Below are 26,013 nucleotides of genomic sequence, written 5' to 3' on the forward strand. Positions count from 1 at the left end.
GAAGAAATACAGCATTGGATATTAAAAATAAATATTTATATAAAACCATCAAAATAAGATGCAAAGGAAACAACTCAAGGCTAACACAATTTCTAACAGCAATGGTACATTCAATATATTACAGGAGAGAAGCGTTTTATAATCTAACAACTATATAATTTATATTTACAACTACACGTTTATGAGGGTGTGAAAAGGTTAATTAGTGATTTGTTGGGTACCTGTATTGCACCTCTCAAGTTGATTCCTGTTTCAATAGCAACATAGTATGATGCTTGCAGAAACGTCCTTTGCAATAGAAGGGCAAAAAATAAGAGCACAGCCAAAACATAAGCATTGGAGAGGAACTCTTGCGATGAAATAAAGAAAACACCAAGAATTTTAGTCTGTAAAAAGAAAGAAAGTTAGAAATCAGGTGCAATGGTAATTTACATAATTAATAGCCAGAGATAATCACAGTTTATTACTTTGAAAGTACTCCCAACCTTGTCTGAAATCTCACAGTTTAATCACTTCAAAGAAACAGTCTCATAACATGCCAACTCAGTAAGCTTCACTTAAATGCAAAATGATGTTTATAGGATTTCTGATATCCTTCCAAGACTCTAGGACACTCCATATGGTAATTTATTAAAAAATGCACACTGCCCATCATCAGAGAGGAACAGTTAACATCCTTTGGGAAAAATTACTCTCATTATTTAACACCTCAGGTTACTGAACACTAAAAATGACCTTCAGAACTTGTAAAAAACTCAAAACTCCTGGAACCATGCAAGTTATTTTTGCCTGCAGCACCTTGTTCACTTTTATACATGGTCATTACCTTTTACCAAGCTCATGAGCTCACCAAAGTGCATTTTGAAGCATGTCTACAGCTCAATGGAAAAGCAGTGCATTTATTTCACATTATATTTAACAAGTTGACATCTTTGGTGCCACAACAAGTTGAGAGACTGGTTCACCATGAAAAGCCTTCCATAATTAAGATGTCTCCATCTTCCTCCTTCTCCTTCAAAACACTGATTGCTGGATTTGGCTTCCATTAAAGGCAAAATTAAGAAGATGACTCCTATTTCCTTCCAGAGGGCTTCTTGCCATTTACACTCCTGCTGTATCCCTTGCTCAGCACATTTTTTCTTGCCTACATAGCTTCTTTGCTGCTGAACTTTTCACAACTTCTATAACACTTAATCAGCTATATTTCACAAACTCTCAATGTCTGTACATTTTATTAGATCTGATCTGCACCTTGCAGTTAACTTCATAAAAACCCCATATGGCAAGTTCATACAGAGGCAAAATTTAGGTTTTTAAGCTGTTCTTTTGGCTGAGCCAGCTGGAAAAGGAAAAAGCTTCTCCCTCCTCTTATTTACACCCTGGTTGCTCCAACCTGCATGCTTCTATTGCTTACTGTGCACTAGCTGGGGAGCTAACAGGATTTCTTCCTGAGCCAATTCAAATCATTGAGATAAGAAAATCAGCCCAGGAAAAAAATAATAGGCCAAATGAACCAAAAAAGTCCCAAATCAGTGCCAGAGATAAAAAGCAAAGAAGAAAAGAGGAGCAGAGGTGACAAAGAATGTAAAAGGAGGAAGATTTTAAAATCTGTATTAAGTGCAAAACTGAACAACTACAGTACATGTCAGCAATTACAGTACATGTCAGCACAAAGCATGTGCAGTTCAGATAAAGTGACATTTAACTGCTATTTTACCTATTTGCACCCTGAAGGGATTTTAAAGCCCTAATTTATTACTTATGCAATAGCAATTCCAATAGGCTTCAGCAGTATTTTATACTACAAATAGTCCATAGTACACTAAAAATGAGTTTCTCTTAAAGATTATTTACAGTCTTACAACTTCAGGCTTTCAATGATGTCCTCTATACACATCTGGCCAGTACTGCTAATCTCTGCAGCTCATACCACTTTTTACTGTATGTAAAAGAACATTATTTTTTTTTTCCCAGAACTATGTTTGACAAATCATGCTTGTCTAGCAATGAGATTCTGGTGCAGCACTGACTCCCATCAAAACAATCTAACAGACAAGGAGGGAAAGTGAGATGAACAGTCTCATCCTTCCTTCTAATACTCCCTTGAGAGAAAACAAGGACAAACATACGTACATAAACATCACACACTTGCTGATAGCAAGATGTTTGCCAAGCCTCAGATGCATTATCAGGCCATTATGGCTTACTGAGCATACCAGTATTTAAAGCTACAATAGGTTCTACACACACTTGTCATCCTGCAGGAAACACAGAAATAACTGAACACTTCCTGAACTTTTCACATATAAGGCAAATAACCTTGTTTGAGAAGTTGACAGAAATAATTAGATGTTTTATTTTCAGAAAAGGCTTTGGGAATATTCAGTGTCCCACCTTCCTGACAACTTCAGGGTAACACCAGTTCTTAAAAGTTGCTCTGACCTGCAAAAGGCTGAGCAAAAAGCTGCTATTTAAATTCATAAAGACTGTAGACTCACACAATCTTAGTGTCAATACTGGACTTTTTGCTACACTGGGTCTTATGACTGCTAGAACCTTTTAAATAATGAGTTTGCTGCATCTCTGAATGTGTTATGTCAGCAGCTACTCCTACTGGAACTGCTAATCCTAACGTTTCAATGTGGAAGATGCTACCAGCAAATGATAAAGGTTATCATTCTGTCAGTCTCTTCTTCAGTGTGAAATGATTAACACTCAGAGAAATCCGTGTCACAGGAATGTTCTGGGGTGGCCATAAATATTGACACTGGAGTTATAAATAAACGTGAAGAGCATGACAGAATTTAAGACACTGTTGTGCTCTGACTAACTGCAGCACTAACTTGAGCAGTTAATGCTGCCTGTGACACCCATGTGATCTGAGTTACAGCTCCATGGTGGATTGTATCTGTCACAAAGGACATGAGAAATAGGACAATCATTCTATCTCTTAGCCTTCAGTTTCACAAAGAGAATTTCTCTTTGAAAGATAGGGTTGACTCATTACAACATCTCAATTGAAATATTTAAGATGTAGCTGGGTAAGAGATGGGTAAAAGACACCCTCCATTGTACTCACAATTTATATAGCTTATCTGATTCTGTCCCACTGTGTGGCAACTCTTCCCAGCACCCTCAAACTCAGCAGCACATCAAGCACAAACACTGTTTCCCCCCACTTATCATCACTTCCATGTGACATCATTTTAGAAAGCTTGTTTCTCACACCTGTGAGGCTCACAGGGGCAAACTATAAGGCAAGGTTTTCCTCTTTTGACTCACTACAAGCAAGGATATAGCATTCCTACAAGTAGAGCTGGTCTATTTCTTTTCAAAACAGACCAAGTTGGCTAGGTATGTGAATATACATGGGAGCCCTCCTGAACAGCCCAGTCTGCTTCCAGATAGTTTGAACAGAAACTCTTCATTAGAAAGATATTTCATCTCATCCAGCAAAAACAATTTTCAAACTTAAATGTAGTTAGACCCTTACCAGAAAAAAAACCTCAAACAATGTCAAAACATAAGGAAAACATAAACAAAGCTAAAATACACCCTTAAGTGTCACTTGTGGACTACAGACCATCAGTGAATATTGCTGTTAGGTGATCCCAAATTGGTGTCAATGACAACAGTGAGGTCACTGCTCAGCTAGTGAGTGAGGATTCTAGGCTCGTGAAGCTCTGCTTAGGGCCTATCAGGACCAGACCTGAACTTTTTCTTTTTCACAGAGAAGCAGTAGCTGACAATTTTAGAGGAAAATTAAATAGGACAATCCGCAAATTATATCAAATCACAATTTCAGCTGAAACAGTGTCCCAAACAAATTATTGAAAAGCAGAGCTCAAGAGCTTCCACAGCACTTTGCTGGAACATAGTACTATAGTCTTAATTTTCTCATTTCCTGCTTTGACTGGTTTCATTGAACCCACTCTCTGTAATAAAGTTTCCAAATATTAGGATAAGGGTTGCAAAATGGACAAACAGTTAATTTTAGCCTGAGGCCTTTGTTAAATGTTCTGCACTGCAGCTGATGGACTTCAATATTTACAGTGGACCTAATCCAAAGTGTACTTAAATGGATGGGTATATTTCCATTAGTGTCAAAATACTTTAGAAATAGCCTTGTATCAGACACTAAGTGAGCTGCAGAAATAAACTGATCTATCCCGTAGAAATCCAGCCTCAGTGACCTCACCTTGTAATGAAAAGATGCTTCCTGAGTTACATTTTTATTTTTAGTTAATCAAGAAATATGTCTGCTTCCTCTCGGAGAGCATTCATTTAAACAGCATCCTTTAAAAATATGTTTCAGTTGATCTTTCAAAACTAACCTCCCCAAAGGCACTAGAGGGAATGCTTGGTCACAGTTAATTACTTGGCATTTTATGATGATGACAAAACTCTGCTTTAATCCTCTTAGACATCCCTCATTTTTTGCAATGAAAAGCCAAGCCTATTAAAAAAACACTTTTCCTTTCTGGAAAGCACTCGGTCACATACTTGATTGACTCTCTACTCAAGACCACCTAAATTCCTTATGATATTGATGGGATTCTGGGTATGCTTTACTGTTTTCCTGAACAAAATGAGGTTATTTTCCAGAATGCAAGGCTGACTAGATGCACGGCTCACATATTTTGCCCCCAAAAGAATTACAGAATGGATCAGGTTGTAAGGGACCACTGAAGGTCACTTAGTCCAACCACCCATCTCAAGCAGAGTCATCCCTGAGCACATGGCACAGGATTGCATCCCAATTGGTCTTGAATATCTCCGGGGAGGTAGACTGCACAACCTCTCTGGGCAACCTGTTCCAGTGCTCAGTCACCCACACTGTAAAGAAGTTTTTCCTCATGTTCAGGTGGAACTTCCTGTGCATCATTTCTCGCCCATGGCCTCTTGTCCTATTGCTTGGCAGCACCAAGCAGAGTCTGGCTCCATCCTCTTGAGACTCTCCCTTTGGATATTTGTAAAAATTGATGAGGTCCCCTCCCAGTCACTTCTTCTCGAGGCTGAACAAGTCCAGCTCCCTCAGCGTGCCTTGCAAGAGATGGTCCAGTCCCTCACTCACCTTTGTTGCCCTGCACTGGACACCCTCCATCCCAAGACAAAAGTGGGTATCAGGCACTACATTCACACTGGCACCGCCAGCACTCCCAAACACAGCACAGAGTCGCTTTCCTTACTGAGGACAAACAATACAGAGCCACAACATCCCTTTTTGACTCCTCTCTTTTGCTGACATTTTGACAGTACCTGTGGGCGGATGGTGTTATTTCCTTTTCCAACGTTGTGAACAATCCCAGAGATGCAGAGCGGCCCGGCAAATCCAAGCAAGTCAGCCAGAATACGGAATGTGCTGCTCAGAAGTAAGGGTCTTCCAAAAGCACAGCAGAGAGCACGCCAAATGGATCTGGATCCTTGGGGAGATGATGATCTTTTGTTCTGCTCAGAATTAAATTAAAATTAGTAAGAATTATGTTATACATTAACCTCAGGTCTGATAAATCATTAGTATTTTATCGCTGCTTTAATTCATTGACAATCATTTGTAGTCTCTCAGGTAGAAAGCAAAGGAACTACAACTATTGTTTCTTTTTGTAGAGTCAGAACAAAGCAATAATTTGCACTTTCCTCCACAAGGGGAACCATTATTTCTTTCCTACCTTTAATAGGGATCAAGTAAGTGTGTTGTTTGTGGCCTTTTAAGAAAGGAAAAAAAGAGGGAGGGAAGTGACAGGTTTTTGTTCTCTGGTGAACACAGAGACTGGAAGCATACACTTTTTAGGCAGGATGCAAACAAGTTCTCTTAAAACCCCGTACACACTCAGCTCCCACTGAGGAGTGAAAATTAATTTCAGCCGAGGTAGTCTCAGCCTTGAACTCTTCTATGGGCAAACTGTAACTGAAATAACATGGGAAAAAAAATAGCCCTGCAAGGCCTAATTAATACAGACTGTGTAATTGAATGTTTCCAGGGTCTTATTAGGAGGAATAATGGTGTTCAGTGAACACAGTCCATGATTACTTTCCACATCAAAATAGAGGCTGTACACATTTTACACACATTAAACCAGTAATGTGTTTGACATGCATGTTTGATTAGAGAAATGTCACTATTTGTACGAGGTACAACTGAAGATGTGTTCTCTTGGTATATGGACTGCTATACCAATGAATACTTCATTTGCATCATATCTTTGTTTATATCTCTGTGTGCCATGCTTATATGATAAAAAGTAATGAAAAACACAAGTAAACAAACATAATTCCATGCTTTGCATACCTTCTGTGCTTCAAAGGCCTCATTAAGGCGAATGTAATTGGTCAGAGCTCTCATAGCAATGGGAAGCTTGCCTATGGTTTTCAAGTCTATTGGTTTTTTATGGGCAGTCTTGATGAAAGTATTCATCCACCAGTATGTTCCTTTGGATAACAGATTCACAAAGGGCTGCAAGAATCTCACACCAAGATCCTGGAGATCCTCAGGAGGTTTAACTTCTTTAGGAGTTTTGAAGAAAACATACCTCTGAAATCCAGAAAAATGCCAGCACAGTAATGGGGAATACATAGAAAATAAAAGTGCACAAAGAATAGAGAAGGACATTGCAGATAATCAGTGAATCAGTCTTGGTTTCTTAAAAGACATTCAAGTACAACCAGTACAGCAATCCAGTTTCCTCAGGTACTGAGGATAATCAGAGGCATCCAATCTAGAAATAAGTAATTCTTATCATTCACTATGACTCTGCTTATGGTGCAAAAATTGCGTACTTGCAGGGAAAAAAACCCAAACCACCATAGAGAATCAGAATCATCATGGTTGGGAGACCTTCAAGATCACCCAGTACAACCACCAAGCCAGAACCTCCCTAATCACCCCTACACCATATCTCCAGACACCTCTGGAACACATCCAGATGTGGTGACTCCACCACCTCCCTGGGCAACTTATTTCAGTGCCTGCCCCCTGTTTCAGTAAAAAGTTTTTCTAATAACTAATCTGAACCTCCATGGTGCAACTTAAGACCATCTCCTCTTGTCCTTTCCCTTGATACATCTCAGAAGAGACTGACCCCCTCAATTATTTAAATAGGACAGACCCATAATTGCTTTGAGTTCCAGACAGCACAACATGGGACACAGGAACTAAGGCAGAGCCCTGAGGTTATCACTAGGATTTATCTCCCACACCATACTACTTCACATTTGTTAGCTCAGAACATGGAGCTACTGCTGCTGCAGCAAAAAAAAAAATAAAAAAATTCATGGGAATATTTCTTTCCCTCCTAAATTTAATTTGTGTGCACATTTGGTGAGTGCCAGCTGAAGGGAACTTTGGAATGTATGTATCCAGCAGTCTCCAAAGCCTCAGTTTAGATTATGACTGCAGACACTGCAGAGGAAAAAAAAAATATAGCTGGGAGGAACCCTAGTAGCCCAAATAAATCACTTATTGTGATTGTCTCCTGGAAAATGAGATATGCTATTTGTGTGTCTAAGATATTCTCTGATAGAGCAGACAATTCCTTTCTACCAGTCTTCTCTTGCATCAGAAATACTTGGCTCTCATGACTGAAACAGAATAATTTAAAATTTGACAGCAAACTCAAACAGATGAAATTGATCTTAAATTATCAACAACAGAGTCTGGCATTTTTTGAAATTACACATTCATCTGGCCTAGTAAAATAGTATTAACCCTTGACAGTCAAATAGATTTCTATTTCTAACTGGATTTTTCTTTCTCCTTTAGTAATGCATTTCACACCAAGTACCTAGAAAAGGGATTAAAAAAAAAATACCAATAACCCAAAAAATAACCAATAAAAACCACAGAAGGAGACTGCTAGCATAGTTACTTACCCTCACCCTGATGACATTGATTTCTACAGCTAGTAGCATTCCATAAAGAACAACCAAGAGTCCTGTGAGGCAAAATCGAAGCTGAGAAAATCCAACCCCATTATCACAGAACTTCACAAATTTGATGGTTTTAGTTATGAAAGCTAAAGTCCAGTAGAACAGCAATGCTGTAGAGAAAAAAAAAAAAAACCCAAACAAATTAACCAGCTCCATAGTTGCAAAAATATACAATGGCATTATAAAATATAATTAAAGAAGAATTCTACAAAATATATAAAACCAGAGAGTGGCCTTTCTCATGTCAAACAGAACCCTAATGTAATTCCAAAAGCATTAAAATACTGTTAGTTCTAAATGCCTTTTCTATTAGATTTAGTGATATCTCAAAAGTCCCACAAACTGAAGTCTGATGAAGGAAATTTCATCTGCTGTAAACCTGTGTCCACATCATCAGCTCAAGGGAGGGTGCTGCTCCAAAAGTGAAGGTACCTGTGACTAATGTTCCTCAGATTTGGTTAATGCTACAAGACTGCTATGAATGTGGCTTGAAGGAAAATTCCCTACAAATCTCTGGGATGTGTCAGGAACAGATATTAAAATACGTTGTCCAAACTCCTGCTGCACTGTCATTCAACACAAATTCCATTTACGTAATTCACAATGTAGATAAAACAGTCACATCAAGGAAGGATATTCTGGCACCCATGGACTACAACTTCCACTTTTCAGTGTTCTATGAAACCTGCTGTCTCAAGGTGACCATGCTACCATCAGCTACAGCTAAATAATCCATGGAATAAGCTCTGGTGGCTTGGAAGCACTCTCCATACCATTCACCACACCATAAGTCAGCTTCTGTTCCCTGTTCTTAAGGAAATGCCTCCCAGGGTTATATTCCTTTAAATAAACCTTTCATTGCTGCTGTATCTGCCATGGTGCAACAGATGGAATGAGCTCTAACTGCCAAGAAAAGCCTGGATGTGCTTTCCAAGTGTCTTGCCGGAACACCACAGAAAGACTTCAACCAAGGCATTAGCAACTCTAAGTCTAGCTTAAATATGGATAATCATCAGGAAGTTGCATAAATTCCAAAGAATTGGTGGTGTTCCAGCTACACTGAGGCACCAGAAAGCTCTCTGGAGATGTACTCTGGGGCTACCCTTCCAAGCAAAGCTAAATTCAATGCAGAGAATCCATGTGGAATTTGGGACTGCCAGTCCTGCTTCTACAGAAATCAAGTTAAAACCTCTCCTTTTAATGAGGACAGTGAATGGAACAGTACAGGAACACTGTGCATTAGGACATTTGCCAAGGAAGCCTCTCTTCCCCTAAAATTAAGAGGCCAGCTCATAAGAGGAAAACACTGAATGGTCAGGTATTTGCACAATGCACTTCAGTGGCCAATATGGTTGCAGAGAGGGTTTAAAAGATACACTTACCAAATTTCTCTTGTAAAACTTCAGCTTTTTTATGTGAGGCTTCCTACCATCTTCCCAATTTAAATTGCTTCTCATCCTTTTTCAGACTGCTTCCTCCCTTTGAGGCACTATCCCTCCTTATTCTCACTACTTCTGACTATAAAGTCTTCATCCAAGAATTACATTCCATGTTGTTCTACTCTTAACCACTTTTATCTGTTAAACCTTGTTTTGTTTCATTCTTCCACCAATAGGCTGAGAACACATCCCTCTTGGAATAAAAGGGACTTAAACATTGTACACTGAAAAATCCACTAGTGGAGGACTTCCAAAAAATAACCAAGCCAACAGGTGTTTATGTATGTCTTGGAATTATAAATAAGAACTAGCAGAGACATTCTCCTATTTAGGGTTTAAATAAGGGTCTATATGACCTTTTATTATTATTATTGTTATAATGTTAATTTATCTTTTATCTAAGAAGTATTATAAAGTGCCAAACACAACATTCTCAGGTCACACTTCCTTAGAAGCATTTGAATTTACTTAGCTTGTCACTTTTGAATACAAGTATATCTAATCTGATCTGGACAATGCTCACAGGCCACTCAAGGCTCCTTGGAAAACACACTTGTGGCTCTGTTCTTTATAGATGATGTTTTTATCATCTGGCTGCTAAGTACATTTTGGCTGAGAGTTTTTAGAAATTATCTCTGAGAACTTAAATTGGAACTGCAAAGTGATCAGACCACAGAGGCATTTACTGGATTGCTTTAGATGTATTGTACATGCCTAAATGACCTTGCTTTTTCCTGGGCCATGTAAGACACCTCAACCCACACCACCGGGGTGTAGATTCTCACCTGGGCCACACCTCTGAAAAATAAGGCAATGTGCAACTCAAATTCTTCTCCACTTTTATTGAATTAAGCCAAATCCAAAAAGCCACATATTTAACTGGATGGGATTTCTTAATTAACCTGTGCCTGTTTGGAGAGAAATATTTTTGTACTAAGAAATAAGCAATATTTTTATGCAAGAAGTTCCATTTTAGAGAATAAACCAATTCCAAGGGAAACAACTACAGTGCAAAGGGACAAAAATTTTGAATCAAAAAAATAGATCCCTGTCTAGTAGTAGTAAGTTGTAGGTACACAATCTGTAGTAATTCAAAGTGGTGCTGCAGCAAGCATCATCCCCTATGGGCTACAGCTGTGCAGGGCAGGTGGATAATATTGAAGGTAATGAGCCATGGAGTGCCCAGGTGCACTGGCCACTCACAAAAAGGTAGAGAGGACACACAGGTGCAATGCATGAACATGAGGGGTATAAAAGGTGGGGCTGAAGAACAAGAAAGAGCAGATGCTTGCAGCCTTCTGAAGTGATGTGATTCTGTATGGGTTGAAGCTTTCTGAAATTGTATGGTGACACTATGTGTATCGTGGCCATCTCAACTGTGACATATGCTGTGGCATATACTGCAACAGAAAGGCAGTCATATAATTAAGATTAGTTTAAAAAAAAGGACAATTCTCTAAAATGAAAAAATTCATGTGATCCCACACTACCACCCATTTCAGATTAACATCTCAAAGTCCTGTTGTTATTTCATAATTTTCTCCAACTATTAATTTTTGAGTTTTATTTATCTTTAAAATAAAGAAACAAACTTAAAAAGTAGTGGAATCAGATGCTAGCATTGTGTATTTTAAACATCAAGAAAGCAGCAGATTTTCCAATCCAGTACAAAAACTATTCTAAAATGAGTCCTGCTTAACTGTACAAATGTTATGCAACCATGTGGTGCAAATAGCATCAAAACTGGCATTATTATGAGAGTATCCTGGTAAACAGCACTACATGGGAACAGCTACATTTGTTGAATTATAATTACAGGCCCAAATCATACAGAAAAAGAACACACTGAGACCAGATCAAGGTGTTCCAATACTTGGGTCACTCAACCACATTCACAAACTCAATCAGTAGCTTCAGTGAATAAATATGCCAAAACTTGTCAACATTTTTTGATAAGAAATACTAAGAATTTCTACTTCAAAATAGCCATGTGCCTGGGCTAAAGCTGAAAGGCAGGGTCAGGATCAGCAGAGGAACTCTGAGTCCTCCTTTTGCATACCCAAGGAAACACACTAATCCCCACATCTGTCATGGTATCTGCCTCTTACTTGTTTATGAAGAGCTACAAATGGATTTGGTTTCTTTAAGGTACAGAGTGAAAAGCGTCTTTAAGAAACAACACATCTCAGAACTTCATGGGATTGGAAAATTTCACCCTGTTCAGAATTAATAATCAGACCTTTAAGGCTCCACTGCACTGCCTCAGTGAAAGTTCCCCTGCTGGGTTTAAAGAGTTTTTGGATAAGGCTCTGTTAGTCTTTGTTATAAACAGATACCAACTCTTTGCAGCTGTGAGCATTCATCCTGCAGCTGAGGCAGATGATGCTCTACAGTTTGCTGGAAATCCATGAATGCTCAGAAGCAGCAAGATGTCACATCAGCTCTTCTACTTTGCTTTGCAACATTAGATCCCTTCTACGCAAGCCCGGTTTTCCACACACCCAGCAAAAAGCTTATCACCAACTTTAGCTTTCCCTCCTGGTTCTCATTTACCTCATAAAATGAGGCTCCAAAGCAAAGCTGCTTCATGGCCACACTGCACTCTAGTGGGTTGACAGGTGAGTAAAGGTATAATTTAACTATCCATACTGGGTTTATTTGTATGAAGTGCTCATTGCCTCGTCCCAGATGTCAATACAGAATAGTTGCAACTAAGACTGAAAGATAATTAACAATCCTTACAGTTTGTGCAGTTAAGAACAAAGGACAGAGACTTTCAGAAATGTCTGTCTTAGGACAAATAAAAGAAAAACAAAAAGAAAAAATAAAAATCAAAGACAATCAGCTTGGGAAGAGTTTGGACTAAAATTAAAATCAGACAAACTAAGTGGGAAAGGCTGTGATAGTCTAGTTTTCTTTATTGCTTAAGAGCTATTAAGACCAGATTTTCTGAGGGAGTATATTCCTTGGAAATTCTTGCAAAATTAAAATTCATCCATAATAGTTAAGTAAGTGTTGGTATTCGTTGGTACAACTTTTTAGTATTCAAGTATTGTCCAGAGTTTATCCAGCATCAGCACTCTAAACACTGAGAAACATTATCATAAAAAAGAAATCTCTACTGAGCAGGAGTTATGCAAAAATGGGTAATCAACTACCAGCTGTAACTTTGCTACCCTTCTCAAAGACTTAACAGCAGGAATGTGGCTGTGCCACTAAATTATTTAACATTGCATTATACATCTGAAATAACAACAAAAAGCCCAAACAACAAAACAACCTAAAAAACAAAACCACAAAAATCACTGCTAGCTTTACAGGCAACTGCAACAGGCTAGCAATGCTTCCTGAGGCATAATGCCTTCCTGTGAGAAAGAATTAAAAATACTCTGTTGACTTATTTAAAAAGCAACTAAGTGACCTCACCTGTTCTTAAAGATAAAAAAAGGTCCTACTTAAAATAAAGGTACAGGAAGAAGAGCAGTCCCAAATGAGAAGACATAAAGGTTGCTAACCCTGGATAGAAATCTAAGTCTTTGGAGAGGAATTTTTTTTCAGGGGTTACAGCCTATTTCTGCAGAACAGGACTCTCACTTATCCCAACACGTAGATCAAAATAATCTTCAATATTTAAAAGCTTTCTCAAATCTAGTTATTACTGACTTTTCCCCACCTGACAAAAACTGGAACAAAACTTTGATACACACAGCTACAATGGCACAAGAAAAACTTTAGCATGGTCTATTGATACAGAAATCCAGCTCAAACAAAATTTGATGAGCCAGAACCAAAGCCGTAACAGGATGTGACATGTGACTAAGCAGGTAGACATCCCCAGCCTGCAGTCTACTTAAACAGATGAGAACACAGAACAACTGCATGACCAACAGCAGCAGTGGATTTTCTATAGCTACAGTTTATTCACAATCTTGCAAAATACAGAGTAGACTAGGTAGCTCTCATTCATAGCATTTTCCATTCAAAAGGCCTAAAGCAGTTTTCAAAGGGAGTTTTAGGAACACGAAGCAAGAGCAAGCAGGCAGAGTAATATATTCACAACTAAAAGTCAGGGATGTCATTCCTTAGCTCCTTGCATATTTCAACAGACCATGCACACAAAGATTTCTTCACTCTTACATCATGTTTCCACACAACAGGCTGACACAGGGGTTTGGATTCAGAGTTAACAATTCCCCATGCTACTTTTCCCACAAAAGCAGTTTTTCCTAGAGAAGTCTTTGGCTCATTGAATCCCTGAGAACATTACATAGACTACTATTAGAAGTTAAAAACATTAAAAAATAATGAAATATTTGAGCATACATAGAGGGGTAACTGTGGTTATAGAAGACTGCAGTGACCTGTCACCAAGGAAAAAGACACAGAGCACCACAGCCACACTTCCAGGTGCATAGATTTTGAAACATACCTATTAGGAGTTTGGGGAAATTGGATGTTTCAATATTGTGGTAATAGACAACTGAAGTGATGGCTGCCAGGAATGCCATTCCAGCCGGCATGTACAGGTGTAAGTGGCGGGATTCAGAAACCCTTCAAAACAAAGAAAATCTGTTAAAGTCAAACCTCTCAGCTATTTAAATGTTTCCCTTTTAATTCATGAACTGTACCTTGCTATGATGTAAGATTTTCTAGAATGAGTTATGGATGCAAACCCCTACAAGTTTTAATTGAATTTTTGCTCCTAAATCACATAGTTGGATTTCAAATTCCTCCCCTGTGCTGAAAATGAAAGGTGGGTACTCCTATTTCTTACTGAAATCAATTGGAACATTGTTCAAATTAGGACAGGCAGCTCATCTCCAAAATGAGAAAAGTTAATTTAAGCTAAACTAGTTTGGGAGCTGTCCATCAAAATATGCAGATAAGACCAACTGACAACACAGTTCAAGATTTTCTACAGAAGCATTTTGTGAAAGCGTTTCATTTTTTTCAGTTTAAAAGAAGGAACAGCACCACAGCACAGGATTCACTTACAGTGAGGTCTGTCTTCAGTGACTGCAAGCCAACAAAAAAACCCCCTATAACAGAATCATACACTCTTATGTTTTGTCCTATAAAGCAAAACCGTGCTGACGCTTTGCTTCAGGTAGCAGCAGAAATACAGCCTTTTGGGAATATTGGAATTGTTGGGCAATGTTGTTGGTTTGTACAGTGTTCAATAGAAATAGGTTTTCTCCCCCTCTTTCTTCCTACTCATTTTATCTTCCTTCCCTCTCCCCTTTTCTTTCTTTCACAAAAAGAATTTAATGCCCTATGCTATCAAGGGCTACAATTTCCTCTGTCTCCCAGCCAGCTTCACCAGAAGGAGGAACCAAGATGACTTCAGGACACAAACATTTAGGGAAATTCACACCATGTCCTCTGAATGGATTTCTTATTGCTGCATCAAACACTACTTTTGTGGAGTTTGGAGAGACAAGAAAAGCCGTGCTGGGAGGGAGATGAAATATCATCACAGGACACCACAGTTCAGAGAACAGAACATTCCAAATGTCTAGCAGAACCATAGGAGCTCAGGACAACCATTTCTCCTGCATCTCTGCTCTAGAAAGGAGAGCCTTCCCTCAATGATGATTGTGGACTCTGCACAGCTGGCTGGAGCCATGCTTACAGCCAGTCATGAGCACTAAATTCCTCTTACTGACAATACCTGGATGTCAATACAGCAAAATGAGAAAGGATCCTCTGAAATGCCTAGTAATGCCAAGAGGTTTTGTACACCAGGGCTGAATTCTCAGCAAGGACAAAAAAAAACCAACAAGAACAGATTTCTTCAGACAGCCTAAGCTTCAGTAGGTAACACTGCAGCAGTGGGAGGCTTTTTAAAATCTATTTATTTCACAGTTGCTGGAATTCCCCTATATAACTGTACCTCCAATAGGCTGCTTCTATTGCTGAAATGCCAAAGCCTTTAGCACCCAGTTGCTGCCAAAAGGACTCACCAGCATGATCCATTTTGGTTCTTAGAAAGCTGATGAGTCTCAAAACTCTCTTCTATTCACTGGAGCCCTCGCCAGCCTGCTGAGTGCTCGGGAAGCACGACTGTGGGTTGGCACTCCCCCAGCAGAGCTCCAAGCTTTGATTCTCATCAGGTGACACCTATTACTTAACAGCAGTGTTCTGAGTCAAGTTAAATAGCAAATAAACATAATCAGAGGCACTGCTAATGAGAAAAATAAAAGAGAAAACTCAAAGCAGGAGATTTTGCTCTGAGCATCCCACACCCTGATAACTGAATAAGCAAGAGAAAAATTCCTTAAAAAAAACCCTGTCAGCGAGAAACATCCTATTTATGTATGTTTAAGAGAAGTTAAAATAATAATGATGATATAATTTTCTATGCCAGAAGTCTGCAGTGCATTTCACACTGGTTGGTGGATACTTGTTATATAGATGGCTAATCAGGGAGGCTTTTTTCTATTTAATAAGGAGCTTCCATTTCATGATCCTTGGGTTCAAACTCATAATGGTTATGAAAAATCATGCCTCTCTCCATAGGAAGAGATCATATTCATTGTTATATAATTAGCTTTTTTCATAATAAATCACTCTCCTGTATTACTTGTTTCACTTGGAATACTTTTTTTTTCCCACAGATTTCTGTGTAGTGACATCCTAAGCTGAATAATAGATCATAGCTCATGCTCACATAATATGAGCTGCTCTGTTCCAGCTAACATGGAAGATATAGTGCACAATAATCAGAAGAAACTCTGTGGGGTGTGACTTAAGGCCCAGCAGATTAATTCCTCTTATTTAGATGAAAAGAACTCAGTTTGGAGGTGAATGGTGTGACCTACTGTGCACATGGGAGTTCCTCCTAAGTAACGACTGTGGGACTGGGTCCTTGGACATAAAACATAACACGAAAATGTCACCATCTGCTTGAATCATTAGGATTTATCTATGATTACTCTTTGGAAAGATAGTGTCATTAAGCTGAACTAAAAATGATTAAGGTCAATTGTGCCTGTGTACATCACTTGGCAAGGTCTGTGGAATTTCTGATACAAGGTTGGTAGGTTAATCACTAAGAAAACAGATTATATGTTCATAACCACAAGGAATATGGTTTAGATGAGAACTTAGGCAGGAAATATCTACCCTGAAACCTTTAAACTGCTCAGTGCTACCAGGAGAAGGCAGACAAACACTTACCCATCAGACACTATACCCTCTGCAATTTCACACACCAGCACAAACAAGAGGATAAAAGTCAGTATCCAGCGTAAATTGTGGCCAGGAAAATGAAGCCATGTGCTATGATGTATATGTACTTTGGAACTCTGACTTCCCCATCCTAAAAGAGAAAAGAGAATTACAAAGAGCTTTCTTAACAAGAGTGACACTCAAAGTTCCTGCATAGAAAACACCCCAAACCATATATGTAACAACCTTGCATACCAACATTGACACAGCTGTGTTGTTAAACACACATGCATTTGAATATTATCAGAACTGTGCTCTCACTGTCTTACTTCATATAGAATAAAATCAATAATTTAGACAGGACACAGCCTTAAGTTCCTATACTTCTAGCAACTTACTATCAAGTAATTACATGCACTAAACATTTTTCAAATCTATTTGCAGCTTAAATGAACAACAAATTAACGTTCCAACAAATAGACACAAACACTCTAATAAATGCACTGCTTCTTTTCCCTTTAATTCTTTTAAAAAGTTAAAAAAAAAAAACAAAACAGAACAAACGGATAAGGTGTGAAGCTTTATCTTGCTAAAAATTAGCAATACTGAGAGATTCCAGATAAACGCAGAGAACCCTAAGCAGCTGACCCCGTTTTCACAGTCGTGCTGCCTGCTATTTTCCCATCCCCAGGAGCGAGTGTTATCCCAGCCCGTGCCGTGGCTCTCCGCGGGCCGGTCCAGGCTTTGGACGAGGGTATCCGGAGCAGTGACAGCCCCGTGCGCTGAACCACCGGGCCACCTGCCGGCCCCGCCGGGCTTGTGACACCAAATCGCAGCCGCCTCAGGTACCGCAGGAGCCACCGCCGCGGGGCAGGACCTGTAATGAGGGGTGGGGGCTGCCAGGCGGCTGTGACCCCGCAGAAATTGCTGGGAGTAATATTTCATAACGCAACACTTACTTGTCAGGTTTCCTGGGCTTTAACAGCATATTTATTTCTGCTCCTTGCCCTTTGCCGGCGGGGCAAAGCCTGCGGTCTCTCAAAGCCAGCATCACCCGTTCCTGCCCTGCCTGCGCAAGGGGTTTCACCCGCGGGGAGCCCCGGGGGCTGCCCCGACGCACGGGGACGGCCCCGCTGCCGGGCGGACAGCGGCGGTGCGGGGGCTGCCAGGGGAGAGGCGGCCGCCGGAGCATCCCGCAGCTCGCACCGCATCCCAACAGCGGCACGGGGGCAGCGCCAGGCCGGGGACACGGCAAGGGGAGGCCAGGCGGGCGGGGGAAACGCGGCACACGCGCGGGGGAGGGAAACCCACGGCCAGACAAAGCCGGGCGGGGGACACGGCAAGGCAACACGGGCGGTAGAGAGGCAGACGGAAATGGGGGCAAACAGGAGAGGCACAGGCGGACAGGGGAAGGGCGAGCCGCAGGCACCCACCGATGAAGAGGATGGGGAAGGTGATGAAGAGCAAGAAGACGTGCGGCACCACGTTGAGCGCATCCACGAAGCAGCCGTTGTTGAGCACGCCGTGGTCCACGTTGTAGGCGGTGGAGTTGCCCTCGTCGCCGCAGAACGCCAGGGCCATGGCGGGACCCTGCGCGCAGCCGGGCGCCGCCTCCGCCTCCGCGCACATCAGGCGGGGCCGGCGCGGCCGCGGCTCTGCCCGCACCTGCCGGGAGCGGCGGCGGCCCCGGCCGCGGCCCCGGCCCCGTCCGCCCGCCCCGGCGCTGCCCCGCCCCGCCCCGCCCCCGAACGGCCCCGAGCGGGGCGCTGCGGGAGCGCTCGGCGGGGCCGTCCCTCCCCTGACGCGGCTGGCACCGATGCGAACGCGCCGTGACAGCGCTCGGTACCCCAGAGCACCAGAGCTGTGTTCAGGGCTCTCGGGGCTCGGTATTGAGTGCTGAATGCATCGTTAATATGACAGAACATTAAATATCTAACACTAAATTAGTGATGACAGGAATTACAGATTAAGGAAAGTGTGTTTTTTCAACCTTGTCAGCTTTTGCTTTTTTCTCGACTATGCTAAAGATATTATTAGATTAAGTCACGTATTCAGCCGTACCCTCCTCCCAAAGGAGACTTCAACATTATATCCTGAACAGCTGTTGTGTTCGTGCCTTACCTTTTTTTATCCCTAAAATGAGTTAAACCCTGTTTTTTCCCCTCCACCAAGACTGCCTCAGTCTCTGAGAATCAGATAATTAATTTGAGTGGGCTCCAAATCACTCCCTAAGCATTTTTATGTACACCAAAATAATCTACAAATCAAACTTTCCAACCCTTTTTTTTTCTTGAGTAGAATTTAGGCTCAGCTGAGCCAAAGCCAAACAAAATCTCTGATCAAATACCTCTCTTCTGGGGGATGCCACTGGAAAGTAAAATGCGATGTGCATCAGAAATCTGCACCTGGCACACACTTCCTAGCACTGGCTGAATCCATGTCCAAGATTCAAATATCTCTGGTGTGTAGCTGTGAAATACTCAACAAAAAGAGTCCATATATCCAAGGCTTCACTCTTCAAAATGCAAAAGCCAAAAGTTGGCTAACTGCCTCTAAGGGAAATGAACCCATAAATGAAATATTTCCTTCTTCCTTCAACATAACATTCAATTTCTAGGACAGACAGCTTCACTAATAGACCTGAAAATTACTTTTGTCATACTACTTTTATTGATCTTGCTGTTGGACAGGAACAAAGAAAAAGCAATTCTCTGCATGGAACGTTATTTCCTATATATGGTCTTTTGGAGCTACAGCAGTGTGGTTAAGAATAAAAATTAAAAGACAAACCCCAAGCCAAATCCTGTGTATATGTATTCTCAAATGTGAAAGTTACACCCACGCTGGAAAGACTATAATTATTTTAAGTTTTGGATAGAATCCAACATTCATTTGAGCTTCTGGTCAAGCTCAGCTCTGTTACCCTAATCATTATTTAATAAACAGTATGAGCAGTTTACATGCAGATAATTTAGAAGTCATTTATATTTTAGCGTTTCCTCAGTCCCCAAGTGACACAACATCTCTGTGTTACCCATGAACAAAGAGCAACAATGAACTCTTGGCAGTTTACACTCTGCAGGCTGAAATCATGGTTAAGATTTGAGAAAGAAATAACCATGGCCAGAGAATTGAACACAGAAATTGAAGCTTGCCAACATCTCTGAAGGAATCCAAGAACTGAGCTCACATGCCCAATCTCTGCATGTTTTCTGAACCTACATGGTGCCAATCACAACATTTTCAAAAATGTCTATCTCAAACAAGAAAGGTCAGGAAACTCCACGGTTTTGAATTTGAAATTTATCTTTCCAATGATTTTCAGACACAGCCTAGATTGCATAGTTAATGTGGTGGTTTAAGAATAATGTTCTCAGTTCATTGTTCTCCTACAAGAGATCTGTCACAGAGCAAAAGTTGAGTCAGAAATGTGTTGGCACCCTGAACAGAGAGATGGTGGATTAAATGAGGAATTAATGACTTAATGAAATACAAAAAAACCCCCAGACTGACAGAAATCAAAACAGTTGGTGAAATGAAATTGGCAAGGTGAGCATTCACAGCAATAAACAGGGACACACACAGACACCCAAACTCTTTCAAAGACTTTCATTTCCAATAACAATGTTCCAGTTTTGTCCCTACTGTTACAATGAAATCAAGTGAGTAATCTGAACAAATACTGGTCTTGCTTACTAAAGCATTAAATAACAATCTCTTTTTCACTCACAAATAGTAAAAAAGCCATTTTGTGCCTTCACAAAATAATGCTAAGACATAGTTTGATCCTTTTCTTAGAAAAGGCTTAGATGTGATTGTAGTGTCAAAGGAAAAACTTTCTTACCCAGACTATCTCTGCTGGTCCTGTGGGCTTTGAGCAGGTCACAGAGGAATAGTTTCTCTCTCAAAGCTGTAATTTCATGAAGCTTTGTGAAAGCAAAATTCCTTTTCAAAGTACAGAAAAGGCAAAGAAAATATGAAACCAACAGGTAGACAGCCATGAGCCATGTTTATCTGCATGTTGCAAATGCAACCTGATTTTCCACTAATTTTCCACTGATTTTCTTATTTCTCAAGAAGTCAGTTTCCTACTTCGTTATTTCAGTGTATCTAGTAGAAATGAGACATCAAGTTAGATGCTGGCATCCACTAGCACATTCAGTAGGTGACTGGAAATATTTTGAAAGCATTTTGATTATGTAAAATTGATTTCCAGAGAGACAAGGGCAATATTTTTAACTTTCATTTCCAATAACAATGTTCCAGTTTTGTCCCTACTGTTACAATGAAATCAAGTGAGTAATCTGAACAAATACTGGTCTTGCTTACTAAAGCATTAAATAACAATCTCTTTTTCACTCACAAATAGTAAAAAAGCCATTTTGTGCCTTCACAAAATAATGCTAAGACATAGTTTGATCCTTTTCTTAGAAAAGGCTTAGATGTGATTGTAGTGTCAAAGGAAAAACTTTCTTACCCAGACTATCTCTGCTGGTCCTGTGGGCTTTGAGCAGGTCACAGAGGAATAGTTTCTCTCTCAAAGCTGTAATTTCATGAAGCTTTGTGAAAGCAAAATTCCTTTTCAAAGTACAGAAAAGGCAAAGAAAATATGAAACCAACAGGCAGACAGCCATGAGCCATGTTTATCTGCATGTTGCAAATGCAACCTGATTTTCCACTAAAGTCTCTTTACTTCTTATTTCTCAAGAAGTCAGTTTCCTACTTCGTTATTTCAGTGTATCTAGTAGAAATGAGACATCAAGTTAGATGCTGGCATCCACTAGCACATTCAGTAGGTGACTGGAAATATTTTGAAAGCATTTTGATTATGTAAAATTGATTTCCAGAGAGACAAGGGCAATATTTTTAACTCAAGGAGAAAGTACTTTTTATGCTTGCCTTGGAATTTGTCTACATTTGGTTTTATAGAAAAGCACTGATGTCACCATCATATTTTCTGGAAAAATCCATTCGCCATTCTCTCTTGGGAAGCTGAAAAGCCTCAGAGAAGAAAGGAAAACAATAATTATCTCATTTGCTTCTCCTGTGTTTTGCTGCTTTGGAATGTGGTTTGGAGATTGTTTATCCAATAGGTGATTGTTTCATTGGTTTCATGTGAATTATTTTGACTTATTGGCCAGTGATGGCCAAGCTGTTTTGGACTCTGGAGGGAGTCACGAGTTCTTCTTTAGTATCTTTCTAGCCTTCTGTCTGCATCCTTTCTGTATTCTTTAGTATAGTTTAGTATAGTATTCTTTAATATAATATAGATCATAAAATAATTAATTAGCCTTCTAAGAACGTGGAGTCAGATTCATAATTTCCTTCCAACGTTGGGGCAACCCACAAATACAAGACACTGACACGTCACAATTCAGTTGTTTTTAACAGATATGCATTTATGTGGGAGCTTTCATTTTTTCTTTCCTATCTTTGTCATTTGTATCGCTCCCCTTATTCAGCTGCTTCACATTGACCTGTCTTTTTCATCAGTGAAGTGCTCTCTTCCTAAAAATCATGGTTTGCTTCTGTAGATCACTCTGCAGCTTTGTGCTTTTGTTTGCATCTAGAAATGCAGATAGAAAAAACCCCAAAGTTTTGAAAGTTCTGAACAGCCACAGCCCATGTTTAAAGCTGTGATAGTTAGGTATATAAATTTAGGCATCATGCAGGAAAATTTCCCTTTCCTATGTATTTTAAAGTCAATAATGAGTAATGAGACCAATATAAATAGGAAATCTTAGAAAAAATGTTAACAAAGCAAATTCTCATTGTGATTTAGAATTAGCTAAACAATATGCAGTAAACTATGATTTCTGGTTCCTATTTAATTCTGCTCTTGGAAGAAGAGAGGAAAAGCAATATACATGTGTGGGAGGAAGCCACCAATCCCTTTCTGAAACATGTTGGGTAAGGCTGAGGAAAAAATTGGGAGAAAATCACCTCCAGAGAAAGGTGTTATTTTATTCTTGTGGAACAAATAACTCCATTCTATCATTTCATAGACGACATCTTTTAACAAAAAAAACAAAAACAAAAACAAAAAAACCACAAAAAAACAAACAAACAAAAAAAAACAAAAAAAAAAAAAAAAAAAAATCAAAACAAAACAAAACAAAAAACAAACAAACAAACAAAAACAAACAAACAAAAAAAAACAAACACAAAAAAACCCCACCTTTGAAAAATAGTCTAAGGTGTTGATATTAAAATTCATACAATAAGCATAATCATAGAGTCCTAGTAATGGAAGGGAAGAGATAATCCAGTTCTAGCTCCCTTGCTATGAGCAGGGACACCTTTCACCAGACCAGCCAGACCAGGTTGTCCAAAGGTCCATCCACAGCTGGTCTGGCCAGAGATGGGGCATTCACAGCTTCTCTGGGCAACCTGTGCCAGTGCCTCACCATCCTCATGGTGAAGAATTTCTTCTTGATAGCTAAATTAAACCTTCCCTCTTTCAGTTTAATAATAGTGCAGAGATTCACAGAAATAGCTGGTTTTTTCTCTAAATAAACCTTATTAATTTTTAATTACTATCCCTCATTAAAAATGAAGAAAGAACTTATGAGTAAGCAGATCTATCTTTGAGTGGGACTTTTTTTTGGGCAATCATCCTCAAGCAAACACTCAGACAAGTGTTTTAGATTGGAGCAGCTTATATTTAAGTGTGTTCAGACATCTTGTGGCTTCAGCCACATCAATGACCTCTATAATTAAGTCATTTTATGAAGCACATTGTCCAACATCCAATATAACATTCAGCCAATTAATCTCGCCTTGAACTAACTCCTCAGTTTAACAGTAGCTTCCTGGTTCAATAAAGCCAGAGCAGTGCTGACCTGGCACCTGAAACCAGGCAAAAATCTCACTTTTCTGTTCATTCACTCTCCTTTGCAGTGTTAAACCAATACTGAAGCATTTGGGGCTACCTGGCACAACTCAGGACAAATCACCCGAAGGGCTGCAGGCTATTTGCCTTACCAGCCTGACCTAAGGATATTCCTGGTGCTCCCCTGCCCTCCTCAGTTACCAGGATTCTCCACAACAGCAACAACAATGCCAAAGAACTTTCTATTCACTCCTGACTATCCTTGTGCACACATGAACTTTTACAATCTGTGCATGATCTCACTGATCACCTCACACCTTAGTTTCATCTCCAGTACCTAAATGGTTAATGTGTTGAGTACTCCCTGTGTAGTACTTGTAGTACAAGTGTTGTGTTTTCCTCAGGGGAATGAGCTGAGTGCTGTGAACTAACCCGCGCCAATAAACAACTCGCGTGCTGGCTCCAGCGTGGTATTCTTCAGCAAATATTGTTTTAGTTACTGGTTCAGTTCAGCCCTGTTGTGATGCTTGCCTTGAATATGGGTTTTTGTATATAAAAGATTATTCTGCCTGTTTATACTAAAAAAATTACACACACTAACAAATAACCATAACAAATATCCAGAATTAATTTCCAAAAGGTAACAGGGCTAAAAGTCACTGACTTTTCTTGGAACCCTTTCAAAAACCACAAATTAGACTGAAAAGCAAGATTTGAATTGTTTCTTGAAGATTATTAGAAACAAACCAAAGATATCATCTCTCCTTCTCAGAATATAAAGCAGTTTTCTGCTTAGGCATAGAGAGCTTTAATTGATTTGTTTATTGACCACCAGGGATTGTTCCAGGCTACCCTCAAATTCTCCATTGGGTAAAACTGACACAACAATTAGAGAAAAACAAAGCTATCAGTTCAGACTTAGCTTTGGAATATGTTTATCTTGTGCTGCTATTTGACAAAATTATGCAGAAAATTAACAAAAAGGGTGCTGTACTTTAATGAAGTTTTACACTTCAGAATTTTCTTCTATTTCTTTTTAATAGGTTGCAACATAGCATTTATTCTAGCTCTTAAAATAATAACAAAAAATCATATTATGGATTCATAAAAAAACCCAAAATGTGAGTATGCTCAAAAGGTTTGTTCCTGTATAGCAAATACTGCTAATTCCCTGTTGCAATTTATCACATACCTAATTAATTTTAAAAGGCCTATTTCAGGAGACATTTCTCTTGAGTTCAGCCCACGTGCAGACTACTTTTGGGATTTTCAGAGGCTCAAGGGAGTTAAAACAATCAATACCCATAAAAATAGGAAGAAAATTAATTTAATAGATTAGTAATTGAACTTACAGCCAGTAGTATTTTTTCCTTTTTCCTATTTTCATGATGATTTGAACCTGAAGCTCATTATCTCTTGTAGTAGTACAGTGTTGGTTTTTTGTACAGTAAAGTGCTGAACCTGGATTTTTAGGAGTGAAGCACTGCAGGAAATTAAATTGTCTATAACACTTTTACCTGGCCACAGTAATTCCTGAATATCCTCACTTAGGGCAGATGTCCACAGCCTCAGCCCTCAAACCAGCCAGAGATGCTCTGCTCTGGATAACTATTCTTTATACAGTCAGTACTTAAGAGGAATCGAGTAGCTTTTGTAAAAAGGCAAAAAGTAAGAGATAGCTGTACAACTCCCTCCAGTATTGAAATTTGGCGTTATTTTTTGCTCTCTGTAGCAAGAAAAAAATATTTTTTAACATAGTCTATATATTTGCATAGGAAAGTTAAAGATTTGTAACAATAAATAAGACTGAGTACCAAACCTTCAAAAATCCCCTTAAGCTGGGCAAAATAACACCGAGTCAAGAGGGCTAAAACTATGTATAAGTTTGGATCACATTTAATTAGTATTTTTGGCCAAAGAAAAGGGGGAAAATTCCAAACTCCTCCTCTAAGGGAGCAAATGCAAATAACAGAAAATAACACCATGGCAGTCACGTTAGCACACAGGAAACAGGCTTTGCTGAGGCAGGCCAGGCTTCCAGCCTCTGGACAGCAAATAGGTTGTCCTTAGGATTCAGGGTCATGGAGTGTCTCAGCTGTCCATGCAAATGCCACAGGTCCTTCACACTATGCCTCATAGAGGAGTCACCTCACGGGCTGATCGCGCCCTGGTATTTTGAACATACTCCACTCTTACGACTTGAATTCCTTAGGTGGTTGAAGTAATGGGTGAGTAGGAGTAGTGGATATTCAGATTAGCTTCAATGTGTGCATTAAGAAGTTGCCTTTATATAGAGCAAATAATAGAAAGAAGAGCTTTGTGCCATCATATGGCACAAATGGGACAACAAGGGGGTCAGACAGGGGTTCATGAAAGGCCGGTCCTGCTTGACCAACCTGATCTCCTTGTATGACAAAAACCTGCTTAGCAGATGAGGGAAAGGCTGTCAATGTTTCCTATCTGGACTTTAGGAAGGATTTTGACACCACTTCCTACAGCATTTTCCTGGAGAAACTGGCTTCCCATGGAGTGGGCAGGTGTACTCTTCAATGGGTAAGAAACTGTCTGGACGGCTGAGCCCATAGACTGGGAGTGAATGGATTCCATCCAGCTGGCAGCCAGTGCCAGTGGTGTTCCCCAGGGCTC

General features: G+C 39.8%; 1 protein-coding gene across 1 annotated transcript in view; it reads right to left on the reverse strand.

Annotated features, from left to right (window-relative positions):
- The window catches only part of ABCC8 (ATP binding cassette subfamily C member 8), a 76,738-nt gene extending 58,507 nt beyond the window's left edge, over window positions 1-18,231 (reverse strand). The window contains exons 1-7 of the mRNA XM_039707421.1: window positions 17,969-18,231; window positions 16,545-16,686; window positions 13,795-13,916; window positions 7,870-8,036; window positions 6,290-6,532; window positions 5,260-5,448; window positions 222-386 (exon numbers count right to left, since the gene is read on the reverse strand). Of these exons, the coding sequence (XP_039563355.1) occupies window positions 222-386; window positions 5,260-5,448; window positions 6,290-6,532; window positions 7,870-8,036; window positions 13,795-13,916; window positions 16,545-16,686; window positions 17,969-18,164 (1,224 nt within the window). The 5' untranslated portion in view covers window positions 18,165-18,231. The remainder of the gene's footprint in view (window positions 1-221; window positions 387-5,259; window positions 5,449-6,289; window positions 6,533-7,869; window positions 8,037-13,794; window positions 13,917-16,544; window positions 16,687-17,968) is intronic.
- Window positions 18,232-26,013: the final 7,782 nt, after the last annotated feature.

The sequence above is a fragment of the Passer montanus genome, unplaced genomic scaffold, assembly GCF_014805655.1.
Source record: "Passer montanus isolate IOZ18808 unplaced genomic scaffold, ASM1480565v1 scaffold2, whole genome shotgun sequence".
Classification (NCBI taxonomy): Eukaryota; Metazoa; Chordata; class Aves; order Passeriformes; family Passeridae; genus Passer; species Passer montanus.